The sequence below is a fragment of the Sciurus carolinensis genome, chromosome 13, assembly GCF_902686445.1.
Source record: "Sciurus carolinensis chromosome 13, mSciCar1.2, whole genome shotgun sequence".
In the NCBI taxonomy this organism is placed as follows: Eukaryota; Metazoa; Chordata; class Mammalia; order Rodentia; family Sciuridae; genus Sciurus; species Sciurus carolinensis.
In genome coordinates this window covers 42,562,423-42,585,229 of record NC_062225.1, presented here as the reverse complement: position 1 = coordinate 42,585,229, position 22,807 = coordinate 42,562,423, and the positions used below count along the sequence as shown (strand labels likewise).

Genomic DNA, 22,807 nt, shown 5'->3' with positions numbered 1-22,807 from the left:
TTTTCCTTCCCCCATCCCTCCCATCCCTCTTTTTCCTCTATACAATCCATCCTTCCTCCATTCTTGCCTCCCTCCCACCCCCTATTATGTATCATCATCCACTTATCAGAGAAATCATTCATCCTTTGGTTTTTTGGAATTGGCTTATCTCACTTAGCATGATATTCTCCAATTCCATCCACTTGCCTGCAGGTAAATTGTATTGTTATATTGTGTGCCATAATTTCATTCTTCTTTATGACTAATATTCCATTGTGTATATATATACCACAGTTTCTTTATCCATTCATCTATTGAAGGGCATGTAGGTTGGTTCCACAATCTAGCTATTGTGAATTGAGCAGCTATGAACATTGATTTGGCTGCATTACTGTAGTATGCTGATTTTAAGTCCTTTGGGTATAGGCCAAGGAGTGGGATAGCTGGGTCAAATGGTGGTTCCATTCCAAGTTTTCTAAGGAATCTCCACACTGCTTTCCAGAGTGGCTGCACTAATTTGCAACCCCACCAGCAATGTATGAGTGTACTATTATTTATTGATAAGGTTGTATTCTGCCATTTGACTGTTTTCTGTTTCTCTCAAATGTTTTGTTTCTCTCCTGTTTGTAGGGGCTAAGAAATTGATTTTAGGGGGGAACAGGGATCTCATGAAAATCGAAGGGAGATCCGTAGAGGAAAGGGATCAGGCAAGAGAAAGGGAGGGAAGTAGGAAGGAAGTGCCTGGGAGTGGTACTGGCCAAATTGTATTGTTATATTGTGTGCATGTACGAATGTGTAAAAACAAATTCCATCATTATGTACAGTTATAATGCACCAATAGAAAAATGTGGAAAGAAAAAAATTTTTTAAAGATAACTGTTAAAAGTACTAATAATTTTTGGAGCCACACATGGTGGCGCATGCCTGTCATGCCAGTGACTTAAGATGCTGAGTGAAGAAAATCAAAAATTTGAGGCCAGCCTCAGCAATTTAGCCTGACCCTAAGCAATTTTGTGAGACCCTGTCTCAAACTTTAAAAAGTTCTGGGGATGTAGCTTATTGGTAGAGTATTCAGTACAGAAAGAAAGGAAGAAAGAAATAGAAAATTTTTTCAGCACAGGGGATTGAACCCGAGGTGCTTTACCATTGAGCCATATCCCCAGCCCTTTTGTATGTTTTATTTAAAGACAGTTTCATTAAGTTGCTGAGGGCCTTGCTGAGTTGCTGAGGCTGGCCTCAATCTTGAAATCCTCATGCCTCAAACTACTGAGTTATTGGGAATACAGTCACAGGCCGTCTCATCCGGCTGTCATATATACCTACCATCAACCCTTATTATGGAGGATTGTTTTCAGGACCCCCAAATAATTATAAAATCTAAAGATGCTCCAGTCCTGAAGTAGCATATTATTTGCATATAACCTATACACATCCTCCTATGTACTTTAAATTATCTCTAGATTACTTATAACATCTAGTACAATGTAAATACTATGTAAAGAATTATTATGCTGTATTGTTTAGGAATTTATGACAAGAAAAAAGTTTGTACATTTTCACTACCGTTTTTTCCCCAGTATTATTCAATTTGCAGTTGATTGAATCCACAGATGCAGAACACTGTATATACATTGTAAACTCAACACTGTTACTACTTTTGCTTTAAATGGTTGCATGTCATTTAAGAATGTAAAAGCCTGGCCAGGCGCAGTGGCGCATTCCTGTAATCCCAGCAGCTCAGGAGGCTGAGGCAGGAGGATCGCGAGTTCCAAGCCAGCCTCAGCAAAAGCAAGGCTCTAAGCAACTCAGTGAGACCCTATCTCTAAATAAAATACAAATAGGGCTGGGGGTGTGGATTAGTGGGTGAGTGCCCCTGAGTTCAATCCGTGGTACCAATGTAAAAGGCTGGACATCATGGCATACATCTGTAATCTACAGCTACTCAGGAGGTTAAGGCAGGAGGACCCCAAGTTGGAGGCCAGTCTTAGTAACTTAGACCCTGTTTTCTGGCTTGCATTTTTTCTGATAACAAGTCAGCCATCAATTATGTCATTTCCCCTGTATGTAATGTGTCTGTTTTATCTTGCTGCTTTCAAGATTTTATCATTATCTTTTAGAAGTTTAGAAGTTTGACTCTATTGTGCCTAGGTGTGGTTTTCTTTTCCTTTATCATGCTTGAGGCATGTTGAGTTTCTTGGACCTGTAAAATGATGGTTTTCACAAAATTTGGGGAGCTTATAGTCATTATTTCTTTAAATATTTTTTCCTCATCATCTGGAATTTCAGTTACACATGTCTTAAACCTTTTGATGAGCTAGGTGTAATGGTGCAAGCCTATAATCCCTGATACTCCAGGGGCTGAAGTTGGAGAATTGCAAGGTCAAGTCCAGCCTTGGCAGTTTAGCAAGACCCTTTCTGAAAAATAACAAGGACTGGGATGTAGCTCAGTGTTAAGAGTGTTCCGGGGTTTGACTCCTTATTCCACACACACACACAGACACACACACACACACACAAATTTAAATAAATTGATGCTGTCCCACAGGTTTTTAAGACTTTCTTTTTTTAACTTCTCTTTACTCTTTGTTCTTTAGATTGGGTAATTTCTAATGCTCTATCTTCATATTTACTGATTCATTCTTCTGCTATTTCAGATTTTCTCTTGAGCTTATATAGGAATGTTTTTCATTTTAATTATTATTCCTTTCAGCTCAGAATTTGTTTGGTTATTTTTTAAGGTTTCTACTTCTTTCTTGAGATTCTGTGTTCACTAAAAAATACTGTTTTTCCTCTAACTATAACATTTGTTTTGAAGTCAGTGCTAAGCCCATGTAGGCCCTCTCAGAATCAGGTTCTGTTAACTGCTTCTTTTCTAAGAGGGTCAGAGTTTTCTTTTTTGGTTGAAAACAGGAATTGAATGTTTTCCTTACACAACTCTGAAATCTATTTTGTTCTTCTGAGGATTGTTGGGGTTTTTTTGTTTGTTTGTTTTTGTTGTTCTAGTAGGCTGTTAACTTACCTGATTCAAATTGCAGACTCTCTCTCCTATGATAGTCAGTAGATGATTGTCTGCACCAGTGTTTTGACTGCTAACTGCTCAGGTAGGCTGTTGCTTTAACCTACCTCACCCCCATCCCCAGTCACAGCATCCTGTGCTGTGTGGCTTAGGGGTCAGCCAAGTATATAAACAGAGATTACATTCAGTTATTGGGGCTTACCTACTTAGTGGTTCCCATGCTTTACAGATGCCATCTAAATTTTTAGTAGTTTTTCCAGATCCAAGTCTACCCTCTGATACATCAAGCCAGTAAGACTTCTTGCTGTCAGAAGCTTGAGGTATGTGCAGTTTGGGGAAAGAATCCATTCAAAGGCACAAGAAACTCCCATATCTCACCAAAAGCAGTTCTGTCTTGCAGAGTGGACAGCCCATCATAGTTTCTACCTGCCTTTCAGCTGGGCTTCCTGGAATCTCTCATACAGTTGCAAAGAATTTGGACTCCAAGCTCAGAATTTGGACAGTTTGTACTCATATTTTTTATTTTAGGTCTTATGTGACTTTCTTGCTTCCAAAATTTCTTCTTTATATTAGTAGCTTCTCTATTACTTTGAACTCTGTCATCCTCTCCCTGGACTCATAGGCTTCAATTTCCCTCTCTGACCCAGGAAACTAGGAAGTACCTTCAGGCAAGAAGGCCACAAACTCTTCTTACTTCATGTATTTTTAAAGTGTAAATGCTCAATTTTCTGCCAGTTTTTGATTATTTGCCATTACCTTCAGATGGTTGTTTCTAATAGTTGTATTCTGGTTTGGTTTGGGGTTTTTTGTTTGTTTGTTTTTGGTTTTGGTTTTGGTTTTGGTTTTGGTTTTTGTGAGGTTTTTTGGTACTGGGATTGAACTCAGGGGCACTCAAACACTGAGCAACATCCCCAGCCCTGTTTTGTATTTTATTTAGAGACAGGGTCTCACTGAGTTACTTATGCACCTCACTTTTGCTAAGGCTGACTTGGAACTCGAAATCCTCCTGCCTCAGCCTCCTAAGTCCCTAAGATTACAGGCGTGTGCCACTGTACCCAGCAGTATTTTTGTTCTGTTTTTAAGCCTGTTTTATTAGTAAGGAATTTTTCAGCCCCTTCATATTGTCATTACCATATGTCCTACCCTATCATATTTTTTAGCAACTTTATAATACTTGTTACTCTCCCAGTTTAACAGAGCGATGCATTAGGGGCTCAGGGCATGTCAGCAGGCAAATAAGTCTATCTAAATTATTAAATTTTTTTTGTTACAACATCTTCAAGGTTATTGTGTACATAGCATAGGTTTTCCATTTATCATATTGATATAGTTTTTCTTGTAAGTAATATAGCAGAACTTGTCGAGATGGCATACATATAATCTCACTTGGGAAACAGTTATTCAGTATATTGTCTTTAACTTCATATATTGTTTTTATGGAATGCCTCTTCCCCCTCCTCGTATTTTCCCCGCCTTTGTCCACTTCACAGTCAGCCAGAGTAGATTCAGAATATTCACTCCAAGAATGCCTTCGTTCAGAATAATTTATCTCAACCCAGCGTCTTCCCATGATCATTACTGTCCTACCTTCTTCCTGAGTAAAAGACATTTTAAAGATTTTGTATGTGTATGAATACTTGCCCCATTCTCAAATTGTATTTTTCTATATTATAATAATTTTTAAGTAAAATATTTAGAATTAGAAAATGGCTTCATTCTCAGATTGAGAAAGTAAATACGTAATTTTCTCCAACACTTTTCCTATTTCATATAAGTGGGACTTCATTGCTCTCACTTTTTTCCCCAAACATTTTCACCAAATAGAAGGAAAAAATATAATTAAAGCTAACTCTTTTTTTTTTTTTTTTTTTTTTTTGCAGTGCTGGGGATGGAACTCAGGGCCTTGTGCTTGAGAGGCAAGCACTCTACCAACTGAGCTGTCTCCCCAACCCTAAAACTAACTCTTGTGAAGCAATTTCAGTTTAATTTCTCTGTATTTTTACTTTTTGTCCAGAGGTAATTTCTTAGTTTTTTAAAGTGGTTTTTAAAAATGATTTTATTGAGGGCTGAAGTTGTAGCTCAGTGGTAGAGTGCTTGCCTGGCATGTGCGAGGCTCTGGGTTTAATACTCAGCACCATACATAAAGAAATAAAATAAAAAGATCCATTGACAACTAAAAAAATATTTTTAAAAAAGTGATTTTAGGGCTGGGGAGATAGCTCAGCTGGTAAAGTGCTTGCCTTGCAAGCACAAGGCCCTGAGTTCAATCCCCAGTACCACAAAAAAAAAAGAGTGATTTTAGCTCGCTCCTCCTCGCTTTCATGCTCTCTCCCCCTTCCTGGCTTCCTCTCTCTCTCTCTCTGTCTCTCTCTCTCTCCCCGTCTTTCTGCAGGGAGACACTCTGCCCGTCTGCTTAATAAAATCTCTTGCGTGGAAAAAAAAATGATTTTATTTGGACTGGGGATATAGCTCAGTTGTAGAGTGCTTGCCTGTCAAGCACAAGGCCCTGGATTCAATCCCTACATTGGAAAAAAAAAGGTGATTTTATTGTTAAAAAGTAGCAAGTAAATTGGAGAGGTCTGAGACTTATGCTCATAACATTGACCTTCCATAATCAGGAAGAAAGGAGAAACCAAAGAAGTTCACTAAACCACCAAAAAAGCAGATGTCTTCACCCTGTGCACAAAAGAAAGAAAAGGCATTGGAAAAGGTAACTGAATCATTTATTATTCTGAAGTTCATATGAAGAAATAAGCAAGTATATTTAGGAAAAATACAAAATAGAAGAGTAATGAGTGTCACATGGAATAATAGTAATGTAAAAATAAATAAACTCAGATTAAAGATCTTTAAGATATATTGACAAGTGAAAAAATAGAAGGTATAGAACAATGCATATTGGCTTGAGTATGCTACCATTTGTGTAAAACAGATGGGGAAATACATACAGATTTCCTTGTATATACATAAAATATCTCTAGAAAACTACATAAGAAATTGGTAAGATTGGTTGCCCCTAAGGAAGGGAACTAAATATAGAGAGGACAAAGGTAAGAGACTTTCTATTATATTTGCTATTTGAATCTTTTGAATTTTGAACCAGTATTACTTATTCAAAAAACAAACAGGAAGTAAGTTCCAAAAATTCGTGAAAGACTGGGGCTGTCAAGATCCACATGGTTACTTTGGACAGGTTGTATATTCATCTTTGTGTTAAGTAACACAAGCTTATGAATTGGATTAATTCAAACCCAATTAAATGTTAATGACTGACAAAGTGGATTCAAATTCTAGATCTGTATCTCTTTGGAGAACTTTATTAACTTCTCTGAACCTGTTTTATCATGGAGGTCATGAAATACTGCCTGCCACACGTGGTTGTTGCAAGGTTTAAATCAAATATGCCTGTAAATGTTCTTGATGCTATAAATGCACTTGGTATTTATTGAATGCTTTTGGCTCATTAAATGTAAACTGTTTTTATAATTAGCTATAATACTAATTCGTAAATATGTTCTAATTGGGGCTTAATGTTGTCTACTTTTTTAGTCAGCTTCTAGAGATGTGTCTCCTTTCATGTGAGTATTATTCCTTAATCTAATTGAATGTTCACTCTTAAAGAAGCATCGATGCTGATTTTTTAAAAATTTTTTTCAATAGTGTGAGTATGCAGAAGAATAAGTGGGATGCCACAAGGTCCTTGAGATTCAACCAGGATGCACAAAGAGAAGATGGTAAAAATCTATTATTTGGATAAGAACATCTTTTATTTTATGAAATATGCTGAATAGCTTTAAAGGTTTTATATGGTATAAGGCCCCACACTTGCACATTATCTTAGTCACTAACCAGGGTTTCATTACTAGACAATTCAGTGAATAATGTATTATTTTATGTGTCTATGATTTTGAGATCTTTAGGCTGACTTTTGCCCCCTGCTTTTACTGTAAAAAATGACTAAATATGTTTTAGGTTATGTCTTAGTCTATTTTCTGTTGCTACAATAAAATGTTTGGGTCTGGTAAGGGCCTTCTAGCTACCTCACAGCATGGCAGATGGCATCATGATGGGAGCATGTGCAAGAGAGAGAGATTACATGGCAAGACAGGAAGAAAGGAAAATCCAGGGGCCAGGCTTATTCTTTTTATAACAACTTGCTCTTGTAGGAACTAAGCAGAGGTCCACAAGGACTACATTAAACTCTTCCAAGGATGGTGATGCCCCCAGCAACCTAGCTACATTCTACTAGGCCTCTTAAAAGTTCCACCCCCTCATAAAGGTTCCACTGCCTCTCAAAATCACCACAATGAAGGCCAAGCATGGTGGCACATATCTGTCATCCAACAACTTGGGAGGCTAAGACAGGAGAATCACAAGTTTGAGGCAAGCCTTAGCAACTTAGTGAAACCAGATCTTAAAATAAAAATGAAAAATAAAGGGCTAAAGATATAACTCAGTGACAGAGTGCCCCTGATTTCAATCCCAATTAAAAAAAAAAAAAAAAATCACCACACTGGACACCAGGCTTCCAGCAAATGAACCTTTGGGGGACATACTCAAACCATATCCAAATCATTAGGTTACAGTAACCTATAAAAAAGCACAATTATCCATGTACAAGTCATTTTGCCACTTGCTGCCTTAAATTCTTCATAGAAGTATGCATCTGAAAAAAATAGCAAAAGATACATTTATAAACCCTTGGATTACAATCTTCTTTAAGAAATAAAAGTTATAAATTGGGGCTGGGGTTGTAACTCAGTGGTGGAGCACTCACCTTGGCATGTGTGAGGCACTGAATTCAATTCTCAGCACCGAATACAAATAAATAAAAATAAAGGTCCCTCAACAACTAAAAAGTATTTTTAAAAAATTATAAATCTTCATGAAAAATAACGCTTACCATTTTTTACATTCAGATCAGCGGCGGATGTCTGAAATTACAGGGCATCTAATAAAAATGAGATTGGGTGATCTGGACCGAGTCAAGTCAAAAGAAACAAAAGAAGTAAGAACTGTTCACTATTGTATTATATAGAACATTCCTTCCTACTTTTGTTTTCAGCATGGAGAGTATAAAGATGTTTCAGAACTTTAAAAGAGCAATTTAGATAGTTTTCTATTCTGTACCATTTAGCCAGAATTCACACAAAGTTTTTTATTATCTCTTATTATCTGTGGTCCAGGGGTCATTTGTATCACACATAATAAACTATAGTATTCACTGAAGTGTGATGTCATACCAGAAGTAGAATAATTGGCCTTATTAAACAAATGCTGACTATCCAGAGGGCAACTTTTCTGAATGTGCTAATTTTGATCAATTCTGTGTATGTCACTTAGATATTATCTCTAAAATAAGATGAGTTCTTGCTGAAAATGATGAATAGAAATGTCTATATTCCTAGTTAGATTTACATATTAGTCATAGTATTATGTATTATCATTAGTATTTTTGTTATGTATGTACCATAACTCTTGTCCTAATCCTTTTATTTAAATTTTACTTTCTTACTGGAGGTATAGCTCAGTGGTAGAGTATGTGCTTAGCATGCATGAGGACCTGGGTTTATCCCCAGCATCAAAAATAAAATAAAATAAACATAGGAAAAAAATCTCTGTAACCATGGGATAGACAAATATTTCTTCATCAATAGCAAAAGATATATTTATAAACCCTTTCCAATTAGTCTTCTTTGACTGACATGATACATAAAAGAAAAAACTGACAAATCAAACTTCATCCCAATTTAAAGTTCTTTTTGAATAACACTGCTGAGAGAATGAAAAGTCAAGCTGTATTACTAATAGAAAATATATGCAAAACATATTTGATAAAGGATTTGTATTCAGAATATGTAAAGAACTCAAAACTCAGTAATAACCCAATAAAAATGAATAGGCAAAGGATTAATCAAACACTTTGAAAGAAGGGATTCCGATGGCAAATAAACACATGAAAAGATGCAACATATTAGTCATTAGAGAAATACAAATTAAAACCTCAATGACATACCACTGTACAATAACTAAAAATATTTGAAATTAAAAAAAATATACCAAGTGCTAATGAGTATGGGACTAACATATATAAGAACTAGTAGGAATGAAAACAAAATGGCCTTTTGGAAAATAGTGTGGCAATTTCCAAACACCCACCATACAAATTAGTTTATACAATTATAGTGGTTTTACTAATAATTACCAAAAACTAGTAACACTCCCAAACGATGTCCTTTACCTGGTAAAGGTGACAAGAGTAAAATTCCAAGATATGCTAAATAAAAAAGGATTTGGAAGCCAGCAGAGTGGTGCATGTCCATAATTCTAGCCATTCCAGAGACTGAGGCAGTAGGATTGCAAGATCAAGGCCAGCTTGGGCAACTTAGCAAGACCCTGCCTCAAAATAAAATAAAAAAGACTAGGGGTATAGCTCAGAGATATAGTACTTACCTAGTGTGTGAGACTCTGGATACTGTGAAAAATAAAGAAGGCCAGAAGATGAACAGGAAAAAGGGAGGAAATTAAAAGGTAAACAAATATAGGAATATACGTTGAAAGCTTGACTTAACTATGAACCTCAGCCAACCCTGAAGTATCAAATACTTCTGTGTGATAGACTGTCCTCCTACCCCAAAGCTTCCCCTTCTTCATCATACCCTGCCACTTTTATTAGTAATTAATGTAAATTCAATGTAAGGAACCTATGCCTTAGTCCTCTGATTTTCGTTGTAAGAATATTCCCAGTTTCCAGGTTGATTGGACATAAGCCCAATTGCTATCTACTCTTGCTAGTAGCTAGATAAGTTATGTCCTAGAACGGGTCCTTTGTCTTTTCTGTTTCAATTTCTGCAGTGCCTCAATAAGCCCTTTTTATTTCAGAGACTTCTCAGCATCAAAAAGTTTAGGTTTGGGCTGGGTTTGTGGCTCAGTGATAGAGTTCTTGCCTAGCATGTGTGAGGCACTGGGTTTGATCCTCAGCACCACATAAAAATAAATAAATAAAATAAAGGTTTTGTGTCCATCTACAACTAAAAAATATTTTTAAAAAAATTTTTAAGTTTGCCGGGCATGGTTGGAAGCACCTGTCATCCCAGCAGCTTAGGAGGCTGAGGCATGAGGCCTCAGCAAAAGCAAGATCCTAAGCAACTCTGTCTCTAAATAAAATAACATGGATAAATACCCTCTACATTATACACTAAGTGAGAGAAGCAGGTGTACTATATGATCCTATACACACACACACACAGTGTTCTGATAATACTAAGCTGTGGAAACAGAAAATAGATAATCAGTGGTTGCCAGGAATTTATAGTAATAGATGGATGACTTAAAAGGAACATGGTGGTGGAGCGGGGCGGGTGTTTGTGACTCAGTGGTAGAGTCCTTACCTGGCATGTGTGAGGCCCCGGGTTCCATCCTTAGCACTGCATGTAAATAAATAAATAAAATAAAAGATCCATTGACAAATAAAAAATATTTTAAAAAGTGGGGGGGATGGGATTTTCTTGGGGGTGACAGAACTATCCTATATTGTCATTGTAACCATGGTTATAAAACTATATGCATTTGTTAAAACCCCAAACTATAGGCTAAAGGGATGAATTTTCCTGTATATAAATTATACCCCTCACAAAGTCTGAATTTTAAAGATTAAAAATACCATAATTAATTAATTTTAAAATATGCCATTTTAGTAAAGCAAAGCTTCTGTTTATTCCTTGAAAATAACTTAATTTTGCTTCTTTATTTTGTAGTTTGCAGGAGGTATTTATTCCAGGCTCGAAGCACAAATCAAAGCTGCAGTACCAGTCAGTGCACGGCAAAGCAGCTCAGAGAAAAACACAAGGTAAATCAGCAGAAACTAATTCAGAAGGCCATGACTTTGAAGTGATTCTTGAAGTGATTTTGTTTTTAAGTCAAAACACTGGAAGCACATCATTTGGGTTTGGTTTTATGATTTGCTTCAAGGATTAACCATCAAGGCAGTAATCAAAACCAGATTTTAACCCCCAAAATTGAGATTTTAAAAGTTCATGAGCACAAAATAAATGAAAGCATAGGGTTTGTTTTTGTTTTTGTTTTGGTTTTAGTTTTCCATTTATTGGACTGGTTTCATAAACCAATGCTGATAAAAATGAAAGCTACAGTGCAACTGTGAATTAGCAAAATTTTTGTACTATTTGTAGATTATATATTATTACTTTATATAAATTCATGAAGTTTTTCCCATTCCTTGTTTTATTATTTTATTTTTCTTAACAAAATATAACTTGTAGATCTTATGTCATTTTACATCACAAATTTTCTTTTAAAGTTGAGATTTGAATATTAATATATTATGCATTCTAATGCCTTATCTATAATTCTGAAATATAGAAAGCTCAGAAAGTCAAAGGCTTTTTGGTGGGGGGTCAGTTTGTACATTTGTGTCAATTCAAGCTTGAACTGAGACCAGCTGCAATGGTGCACACCTGTAATTGCCCATCTACTTGGGATTACAGGTTCAAAGACTGGCTGAACAACTTAGTGAGATCTTACCTCAAAATAAATATTGCTTAAAAAGGGACTGGGGATTATAGGTTGGTGGTAGAGTGCTTCCCTATCCCTATGTTCAATCCCCAGTACTGGGAGAAAATAAAAAACAAACTTGAAGTGATCCAGTCTGATATTTGTAGTCTTTACTTTTCTCACTTAAGTATTCATTTGTTTCACTGAAGAAACATTAATGTGTTTGATTAGAGGGCATTGGTCTTATACATTATAATACCATATGATCTCTTAAAAATATGAATTCCAGGCTGGGGATATAGCTCAGTTGGTAGAGTGCTTGCCTCATAAGCACAAAGCCCTGGGTTCAAATCCCCAGCACCACAAAAAAAAAAAAAAAAAAAAAAATATGAATTCCAAAATATGTCTTCAAGAGGTTTACAAAATGATTTATGGAACTACTTGAAGTTTCATTAAACTTTGATATCATCAAGCAGTCTAAAGCAGCAGCAACTTCCTGTTACTCTAGAAGCAACTCTGACCTTCTTTTCTGTTTAAAACATCTAGGTCTAAAAGTCGTTTTGGTCAAGGGCGTCCTGTATAAAGCATCTTAAAATATAAAAAGACAGAAGGTACCCTCCTGGACGTCTGAAATTGCTCACTTCTTGAAGATCTTCAGAATGATAATTTCTCAATGTTCTATTTAATTGTTCTTGCAATTCACATAAATCACAATGCTAAGAGACAGATATAATTAGGTTTTATGAAAATCTAATTGTAAATATGAAACTTCTTGTATCCAATTTTCTTTTAGTATGATTCTAGGTTATGTAGAAAACAATTTACAAATTTTGCATAGTTAAGATTCCTAATATTCGTTATCCATTATTTATTTGAAGAGAAGAGGCCTAAATGATTAAGTGGCTAGGTTTTTTTAAGACCTTAAACATTAGGGAAACACAACTGATATTGTTACTGTGCATGTGCACTGATCATAGTATGTCTTTCAGACTGTAAATCTTGGGTATAGCATTGAGAACTGCAGTTTATATGATGAAATTTCCAGTGATACTGATTATAAATATGCATGAATATTAAGGAGCAACAGATCTCAAAACTGCATTAATAAAGTTTCAAGGTGAGGTGGGTATTTTAATACTATGTTGGGCCCAAGGGTTCTTTTCTTTTTCAGCATTTTTCCATAGAAAGTACAGTGCTTATGCAACTTTGGATTTCAGTTTATGATGCTTATCCATTGGTCATCTGAACTGGAATCACTGATCATTACTTTTTTTCTCTGTGAAGCTAGTCTCATTCTGAATTTGTTAAAATATGTATTGACAGTTTTAGGATAATAAATCTCTTCAGTAGTGTGACACACTCATTGTACAGTTCTCAGGGCTCTAGGAGATATATAGATATCTATATATATCTATATCTATATATATATATAAACTGTAACCATTCAAATAGCCCCTTAAAACAGTTATGATTGATAGTTACCTTACAGATATCTAAAAACTTCCCAAGTATGTCAGATGGGCAAAAAATTGCATATATTCAAGAAAAATAAAAATAAAATTCTGTTTTATAAATCATGTTTTAATTTTTCTAACCAGGCAGAAGGAGTGCTCAGGGAAAATTTGTTTCAAACCATAAGCACACAATAAATTATGTGTTTGAAAATTATTTATATGTAGGTCTCTGAAAAACTTTAAGATGTACTGTTTCTATTTTTTAGTCTTTATTTGCCTTTTAGTAGAAATATCTTTAAATTATTCAGAGGACAGACTGATAATGTATAACAGAACATCAGTTTCTTTTTAAATGTTCAAGTGTTATACTTAGTTTACACATACAGAAATCATTTTAGTGAATATTTTAGTTGATATATATGAAAGTAGATGTTATTTAATGTTATATGTATGACTTTGCATGTATGTAAATTTTTGAACTGTTTGGAAATTTTGTTCCAGTATATATTTGTTTCAATTGTTTGATACTTGGAAATAGATTATACCATATTTATTTTCAAAAGAAAATGTTTTGTAGTACATTATATGTAAGCCCTGTTAAATAAGAGTCTTGTTTTGGTTTACCACATTCTCTGATAAAAAGGATTTGGGTTTGTTGTACTTGTAGTACAAATCATACTATACTTTGTGCAGTGCTGTGATGGTCACAATTAGAAGAGAAAAATATGCTCTTTTGATTTTTAACTGATGGTGAAAATGCAAATTACTTCTCCACTGAGGGAACTATACCACTGAATTTACTTTTACAAACCAGAATTGGTCCAAATTTGATTCTCTTCAGAATGTGCTTTATATTTTGTTAATGTCTGTCTGTATATATGGCACAAGTACCACCAAAAAAAATTTTCTTTTCAGGAATTGGATGCAGGGCCTTGCACATGCTAGGCAAGTACTTTAGCACTGAGCTACATTTCCCAGATCTTTTTTTAAAAAAAAAAATGTAACTGAACACAATACCTTTATTTTATTTATTTGTTTTTATGTGGTCCTGAGGATCGAACCCAGTGCCTCACACATGTCAGTGGAGCACTCTACCACTGAACCACAACCCCAGCCCCCAAAATTATTTTGAGATAGTCTCACTAAGTTGCCCGGGCTGTCATCACACCTGGCTCCATCAAGATTTTACTCAAACCCTTACTAGCAGTTCTTTTACCACATACTTTGAGGTTTACCTTACACTAATTCTGAATTCACATTCTTAAATTGAAATAAAATTAGTGACAAAAGTCGTTTGGAAAGTCTCTTCATCTGAATTATTCCATATTGTCTGAGAAAGTTCTCATTGTTCTAGATTCCATGAGTTTTCATGGAAAATTAGCTCTGTTTCAAGGTGAATTTTTTAAGTTTTGAGAGTATTTTGAATGGAGGTATCCTGGTAAGAATTTGGAAAATATTCAGGGGTAAAACACTGCCCAAGGGGCTGGGGTGAAGCTCAGCCTTGGGTGCCTTCCCCAGCTCTTCAAAAATAAATATGTAGATGAGTAAAAACACTGCAGAAAAGATTATCTGATAACAATGCTGATTGCACGCAATGCCATTGTTTCACCTGTTGTTTTCTGCTTAGGTAGGTATTATGAGATTTGCTAATTGCTTTGGAAACTGAGGCTGAAACTCTGTCATGTTCATCTGCTAATGGTAAATTTTAATAAATATAAAAAGGCTTTTGTCTCCAATACCTGGGAATAATTCTTCAGACAACTTTTGGCTATCATTGAGCAACGCTGCAAAACTCCCAGGAAAAAGGCACTGGGATACCCAACCAGTCCAGTTCTCATAGGCTAACTTTCCTGCTCATCAAAAGATGATCTGCTGGGGAAGAAGACACAGGGATAACTTTCTTCTCACCTTATTAGATGGTTGGAGAGACTGAGTTAATAAATCTAAATAATTAGCCCAGTATTTTCTGGCTTATGGTAAGCCCTCCAGAAAGGTCAACTATTATTGTTACATTATTATGTTAACATTTAGAAGGCTCCTTTAAATTCTTTAAGATGAAAGTTTGATATACTTCTTCCTGCAATTTGAAATACTGTTTTGTGTGCACTGACAAAAAGTCTTCTGCTTGGTCAAACTTATGTCAAACACTTCTAGGCCCATCTGTATTCTAGGCCCAGTTTTAGCTACAAATACTGCTAAGTCATTTTGGCAAGAACCCTCTATCTCCAGTACCTGACATTTGATCAGGTTCATCATGCACTATGTGGTGTCAGATCACCTGACCTGTCTTCAGCAAGAGCCTTAAGTTGGTTTAACAGAATCTTCCCCCTGATGTTTCCTTTTAGTAATTTTCCATCCAACGACCCCCACACTGCTCTTTAACCATATCCTACATCTACTATACCCTCTATATAACCTGCATCTACTCTCCATTCCCATTATCATCACTCCCAATCATTAACATCTTTTACATGAAGTACTACAAAAGCCTAAGATATTTCCTGGCTTCCATGCCAACCTCTGTATAATATGTTGCATACAAAACAACTATAACAATTTTAAAATGCAAATCAGATCATACCACTCCCTTTCCTTATTCCAATCGTATCCCATCAGACCTAGAATAAAGTCCAATCTCCATAACTTGGGTTTGCAAACTTTTGGCATGACTGGGCCCTGGCTGCTTCTGAGATCTTTTTCCTCTGGATTTCAACATTCCAGTCACAGCCTACCTGTTCCTACTAACAAAGAAGTTTATTTCCACCTTCCGTTCCTTCACCTTACCTATGCCCACTGTCTACAAGTTTATTCCCAGATGTTAGCTTAGATGTCACTTCCTCACGTGAGGCCTTTCCTGTGTGCCCAATATAAAAAAGCCACCACCAAATCATTCTCACCACCATTTTATTTCTGTGTCTTGACTTTACTACTCTTTTTATGATTTGCAGTCAGTCTCTCATGCTAGAATCTATGAGCTCCACAAGAACAGATACCTAGTCTGCTTGACCAGTACTGTGTCCCCAGAGACTATAGCAGTAAGTAGAACAGCTGGCACCAACAAACATTTGGAAATTCAAGCTTCTAAGCTTGGTGTTATCTCCAAAGTCTGATCTGTCCCCACCTGGCATTTTAATTTCAACAAGTAGAGGCTTTGGGACAAATATCTCATTATGGGTTCTCAAGACCAGTCTGTTTGTCACCGTGTAGAAAGATATACTAGTTTGGTTTCACGTAGACATGAACCCACATGAGTTCTGCTGCTTCACCTTCTGAGTACAGTAGAAATTTAAATAAGCTGACCTCTTGACTGTCTTTTTTCTCAATAGTGTACTAAACATCTTAATCAAAATTAACTAATGTGGGGTTTTGGTTCAGTGGTAGTGCGCTCACCTAGCATGCATTGAGGTCCTCGGTTCGATGCTCAACACCACATAAAAATAACATAAAGGTATTGTGTCTACCTACAACTGAAAAATAAAATAAAAGAGTGGTAGGGGTGGGCTACCATTTAAAGATAAATTAATGTGAAAACTGTCAGGTTTGCTTCAGATATTATAAAAGGAATAAAGTATTTCTAATAGAGCTGGTTAGGGAGTCAACCAACAAAAACAGCAATGGGAACCTCAGATGGCTAAATTGGCAATGGCGTGAGTACAATACAAGTCAGAGAAGGGAGAAGTGAGGGAATTCATGAAGGAGGTGAGATTTGAGCAGGGGATAATTTCATTAGTCAGCAAAACAAAAAGATAAGGATATAGTTGGGGGAATAACATGAGTCAAGGTCAAGTGTTTCATGTGGTCTAATAACTATAGCTAATATTTTTTGAGCACTTACTGTGTCAATGTTCCGAGTGCTTTACATATATGTGTTGACTTGTTTCATACATCAGCATTATCATTGAGAGTATGCTGAGGCAGGAGTCTCACACACTCAAAGCCAACCTCAGCAACTTAGCAAGTCCCTAAGCAACTTAGTGAGACCCTATCTCAAAATAAAAAAATAAAATAAAAAGGACTGAGGATGTGGCTCAGTGTCAGAATAATTTTATTATTTTTTATTTATTTATTTTTATTTTGAGACAGGGTCTCATTAAATTGTTTACAGCATCCCTAAATTGCCCAGGCCGGCCTTGAATTTGCAATCCTCCTGCCTCAACCTCACGAGTTGCTGAAATTTCAGGCACGCACCACTGCACCCAACTCAGAATTATTTTACATCAGAAACAAATACTTAAAGGGATCTCTAAAGTACATGCATTTTTAGCCATAAATACTCATTAATATCCTGGTGCAGTGGTACACTCCTAGAATCCCAGGGGTACCCAGGAGGCTGAGGCAGGAGGATCTTAAGTTCAAGGTCAGACTAGGCAACTTAGTGAGAACCTGTCTCAAAATAAAAATAAAAGGGTGGGGGATGTAGCTCTGGTTGAGCACCCCTGGGTTCAATCCCTAGTACACCCCCAAAAAATATATGTGTAGTCACTAATCGCATGAGTATATGAAGCCATAATCAGGGATGACAGCTGGTTCTTTCTTCAGTAATAGAACTGAGTATTTTTTATTTTTTTTTTATTTTTTTTATTTTTTTTTTATTGTAAACAAATGGGATACAGGTTGTTTCTCTGTCTGTACATGGCGTTGAGTATTTTTTAAATGACATCTGACTGTTCAACAAATGGATATTAATGCTTATCTGATTGTGGCTCTGGAATTGGGCCTAGGGTCAGTATATTTAGGGTTAGGTTACTCTATTGGGCAGACAAATTGAAAACATACTTCTATGTGAAAGATAATCTTTAATAGACCAACACTGCAAACCACAGTCAAAAATGTGTTCAGGAGCATAAAAGATCAGGAAAATATAAATTCTGACAACAGAGCATTACCATAAGGTGGCACTAAAAGTATAAGAAAAACATTGAATTAAGTTACTTATACATTATACTTTTTTTTTTTTTTTTTTTTTTTTTTTTTGGTACTGGAGATGGAACACAGGACAGCTTAAACCACTAAGCTGCATCTCCTGCCTCTTTTTTTAATTTGTGAGACGGGATTGTGCAGAATTGCTTAGGACCTTGCTAAATGGCCAAAGCTGATTTTGAACTTGATCTTTCTGCCTTAGCCTCCTGAACTACTGGGATTATAGGCATGTGCCACCACACCCAGCCACAATACGCTTTTAAATTTAGCCTTCCTTACTAAGTGTGCATATGCATATTGTTTGTAGAAAGAAAGTATTAGAGAAAGAGCTGGTAAGAAAAATTATAACTAAAATATATAAGGAATCCTAGAAGGCAAGTAAGACAGGAAAGAAAGCAGATCAACCACTAACAAGATGAAATTTAAATTTGATGCCCTTCAAACATCAGAATTGTTTATTTTCAGATCCAGGACTTTTTGTATTTATTCCACAGGTTCCATAAGCGTTTAGAATCCCTAATAGTTCTGAAAAGTTGAAAGGGGAAAAAATGTTTAAATAGTCTGAACAAACAAAAATAAGCAATGTTAAGCAAATTAATGCAAATTCTCAAATAATAATGTGTCTCCCTTTAGAAAATACTTCTAGCAAAGTCAGGTGCCAGCATGAGTGCCTATAATCCCAGTTACTCAGGAAGTTCAGGCAGGAGGACCTGGGCAATTTGATGTGACGCTGTCTTAAAAATAAAGTGAAAAGGCTAGGGATGTAGCTCAGTGGTTGAGTGTCCCTGGGTTCAATCCCTAGTAGTACGAATAATAATAACAATAATAATTCTTTTAGCAAAACTACACCTCTAAACATGTAAATTAAGGTCCATGTTACCTAATCTGCTAAACTCTGCACACTGTCTTCACTGCAGTTGTCTGAGGACCTGCCACCCTCATCCTTCCTATCTATGTGGAAAAGACAGTCACAGAAAAATGTTGGATAGATTTACACCAGTGTGTTAATAGAGGTTATTTCAGAGTTGGAGCAGAGTAGGTACAATTACAGATGCTTTTTCTTTTATTTTTTTCTTGCCTACACTTTTTAAAAAACATTTTATTAGTTGTTGATGGACCTTTATTTTATTTACTTATTTATATGTGGTGCTGAGACTCAAACCCAGTGCCTCACACATGCTAGGCAAGCAGTCTACCACTGAACCACAACCCCAGCCCACCACTACTTTCATTTTAATTATTTGTAAATATTTCAAATGGACAGAAAGTGTAGAAGATAATATAAAGAGACATTCAGGTAGTTATCACCCAGCATTTCAACATAGGAGCTTTAGGGTTGTATTTTTTGTTTGTTTGTTTGTTTGTTTGTTTTATATAAGAAATGAAACATTCCAAATCCTCCCACCTTATATCCTCCTCATCTTTCCCAGAACTAAACATTTCCCTCAATTTGATATTTATTAGGCCTATGCATGTTGTTATACTTCTACATATTATATATGTCCTCAATGTAATACGCTTTGTAAATGTCATACAATGACTTTTTACTACATATATGTGATTTTCTTAGACTATCGTGTTTTTAAGATTCACATGTTTTGGTACAGGTAGCTTAAATTTATTTTAGTTACTCTGTGGTAATGTGATCTATGAATCTACCAAAATATATTTATCCATTTCTTGCCAACAGATATTAAGTTTATTTTCTATTTTTTTTCCTTCAAATAACACTGCAGTAAAGATTTCTGATCATTCTTTTTATGAATATATAGGTTGAAGAGCATGCACATCATCAACTAAACATTTCCAAACTTTTCTCCAGGGTTGTGCCAGCTTGGGCTACAACCAGCCATGTAAGTGAGCATTTGTTCTAGTTCCTTGCCAACAATTGGAGTTGTGTCAGTCAGGGTGCCCAAATTATGCTACAAGAACAAACAACTGCAAAATCTTAGTGGCTTAATTCAAAGGTTTATTTCTGCTCTTGAAGTTCTGGTCATCACAGTCACTCAGGGATCCAGGTGGGTGGAGGTCCCCACTTGATACTTGCTTTCATGAGGTAGGGTAGAGGACTCCGGGGGCTCAACACTGGCCCTTAAGGTATCTGCACAGAAATGGCACACATCATTTCTGCTCACATTTAATTGACCAAAACAAGTCACATTGTTTACATCTAACTCCAAAGTGTTCCCTTTCCTACCTTTAGGATCTGAATGTTTGTGAATGGGCACCACAGGTAGTGACAGACTAAGTTTTACCCAATCCAATAACTATGAAATAGTCTGGGTTTTTTTTGTGCATGTGTGTGTTTATATGACCTGGTTATTAGGGAGTTGGACATATGCATATATGTTTATCAGTCACTAATGTTCCCTCTTGAAAAGTGCTTGTTCATGTTCTCTGCCTATTCTCTTAGTCCATTTGTGCAGCTATAACAGAATACCACAGACTGGGGAAATTTTTTTCTTTTCATGTTTCTGTATTGATGCATTATAGTTGTACATAATGGTGGGATTCATTGTTACATGTTTATACGTGCACACAATGTATTTGGTCAGTATCATTCCCCAGTATCATTCCCCTTTCCCTCCCCTCCTCCTACTGCAGTGCATTCCTCCACTCTACTGATCTCCCTTTGATTTTCATGAGATCCACCCCCACACCTCTCTTTTCCTTTTTCTACTCTAGCTTCCACATATGCAAGAAAACGTATGACCCTTGACCTTCTGTGTTTATTTCACTTAACCTAATGGTCACCAGTGTCATCCATTTTCCTGCAAATGACATGAACTTATTTTTCTTATGACTGAATAAAATATATATACTACATTTTCTTTATCCATTCATCCACTGACAGACACCTAGGCTGGGTTCATAGTTTGGCTCTTATGAATTGTGCTGCTGTAAACATGGATATGCATGCATTGCTATAGTATAATGATTTTCATTCTTTAGGATAACTACCCAGCAGTGGTATACCTGAGTCATATGGTGGTTCGATTCCTAATCACTTGAGGAATCCATACTGATTACCATAATGGTTGTACTAAGTTACAATTCCACCAATCAACAGTGTAAAAGTGTTCCTTTTCCTCCACATCCTCTCCAGCATTTATTATTGTGTGTATTCTTGTTGGCTGCCATTCTGAAACCTCAATGTATTTTTAAAAATTTTTTTTTAGTTGTAAATGGACACAATACCTTTATTTTATTTTTATGTGGTGTTGAGGGTCAAACCCAGTGCCTCACATGTGCAAGGCAACTCCACCACTGAGCTACAACCCCAGCCCTCTCAGTGTATTTTTTATTTGCATTTCCCTAATTGCTAATGATGTTGAATATTTTTCATATATTTGTTAACCATTTGCACATTTCTTCTTTTGAGAAGTATCTGTTTGGTTCATTTGTCCATTTGTTAACTGGGTTACTTTGGGTGTATTTATTTATTATTTTGGGGTGTGTGTGTGTGTGTGTGTGTGTGTGTGTGTGTGTGAAGTTTTTTGAGTTCTTTGTATATTCTGGACATTGTTCCTCTGTCAGAAGAGTAGCTGGCAAAGATTTTCTCCCATTCTGTAAGTTCTCTCTTCACACTCTTGTTTTTTTGTTGTGTGGAAACTTTTTAATTCCATGCCATCCTATTCTTGGCATTATTTCCTGAGCTTTAGGGGTTCTATTGAGAAAGTCATTGTGCCTGAAAGCTGGAGTGTTGCCCCTATGATTTATTCTAGAAGTTGCATAGTTTCTGGTCTAATTCCAAGGTATTTGATACATTTTGAGTTGGTTTTTGTGCAGTGTGAGAGATGAGTCTAGTTTCATTCTTATACCTATGGATAACCAGTTTTCCCAGCACCATTTGTTAAAAAGGCTCTCTTTTCTCCGATATGTTTTTGCCACCTTGTCAAGGATCAGAGGACTGTATCTCTGTGGGTTTTCCTGTCTTCTATTCTATACCACTGGTCTCTGTATCTGTTCTTAATGCCAGTGCCATGCAGTTTTCACTACTATAACTCTACAGAGATAATTTGAAGTCAGGTGGTGTGATGCCTATGGCATTGCTTTTTTGGCTTAAAATTACTTTGGTTATTCTGGTTCTTTTATTCTTCCCAGTGAATTTTAGGACTATTTTTTCTAGTTCTATGAAGAAAATCATTGGTATTTTGATGGGGATTGCACTGAATCTGTATATTGCTTTTGGTAATATGGCCATTTTAACAATATCAATTCTGCCTATCCATGAACATGGGAGATCTTTCCATCTTCTTGTGTCTTCTTCAATTTCTTTCTTCAATGCTCTATTGTTTTCATTGTAGAGGTCTTTTACCTCCTTGGTTAGATTTATTCCTAGGTTTTGTTTGTTTGTTTTTTGAGGCTATTGTGAATGGAACTGTTTTCCTGATTTCTTCATCAGCAGATTGTTGGCATATAAGAAAGCTATTGATTACTATATGTTGATTTTGTAAACTGCCACTTTGCCAAATTTATTAGCTCTAGGAGTCTTCTGGTAGAGTTTTGTTTTGTATATTCTAGGTATAAGATCATATCTGCAAACAGTGATAATTTGATATCTTCCTTTTCTATTTTTATCCCTTTTATTTCCTTCTTTTGCTTAATTGCTCTGACTAGCAATGTATTAAATAGGAGTGGTGAGAGTAGACATCCTTGTCCCAGATTTTAAACAATATGCTTTCAGTTATTCCCCATTTACTTGAAGATGGCTTTGGGTCTCTTTTTGTATTTATACCTGCTTTCTCAGGTTACCACTATCCAAAATATATTTGTATTTGCTGAATTGACATGAGCTAATATCCTGACTCCACCAGACTGACCCTTCCATTCTCTCCAGTCCTGTCCTCAGAATAGGTCATCATTGCCTGCTGTCATTGAATTATCTCTGAGGCCCTGTTCTGATCCTGTGTGTGCTATCATTAGT

The 22,807-nt window shown here is 36.0% G+C and overlaps 1 protein-coding gene across 6 annotated transcripts in view; it reads left to right on the top strand.

The window, feature by feature from the left end:
• Positions 1-13,968, top strand: part of Sanbr (SANT and BTB domain regulator of CSR) — a 50,524-nt gene extending 36,556 nt beyond the window's left edge. For all 6 annotated transcript variants that reach the window (XM_047523221.1, XM_047523217.1, XM_047523218.1 and 3 more), the window contains 6 exons: positions 5,614-5,705; positions 6,545-6,573; positions 6,656-6,729; positions 7,915-8,003; positions 10,753-10,844; positions 12,053-13,968. In XM_047523221.1, coding sequence (XP_047379177.1) covers positions 5,614-5,705; positions 6,545-6,573; positions 6,656-6,729; positions 7,915-8,003; positions 10,753-10,844; positions 12,053-12,089 — 413 coding nt within the window. In that variant the 3' untranslated portion in view covers positions 12,090-13,968. The remainder of the gene's footprint in view (positions 1-5,613; positions 5,706-6,544; positions 6,574-6,655; positions 6,730-7,914; positions 8,004-10,752; positions 10,845-12,052) is intronic.
• Positions 13,969-22,807: the final 8,839 nt, after the last annotated feature.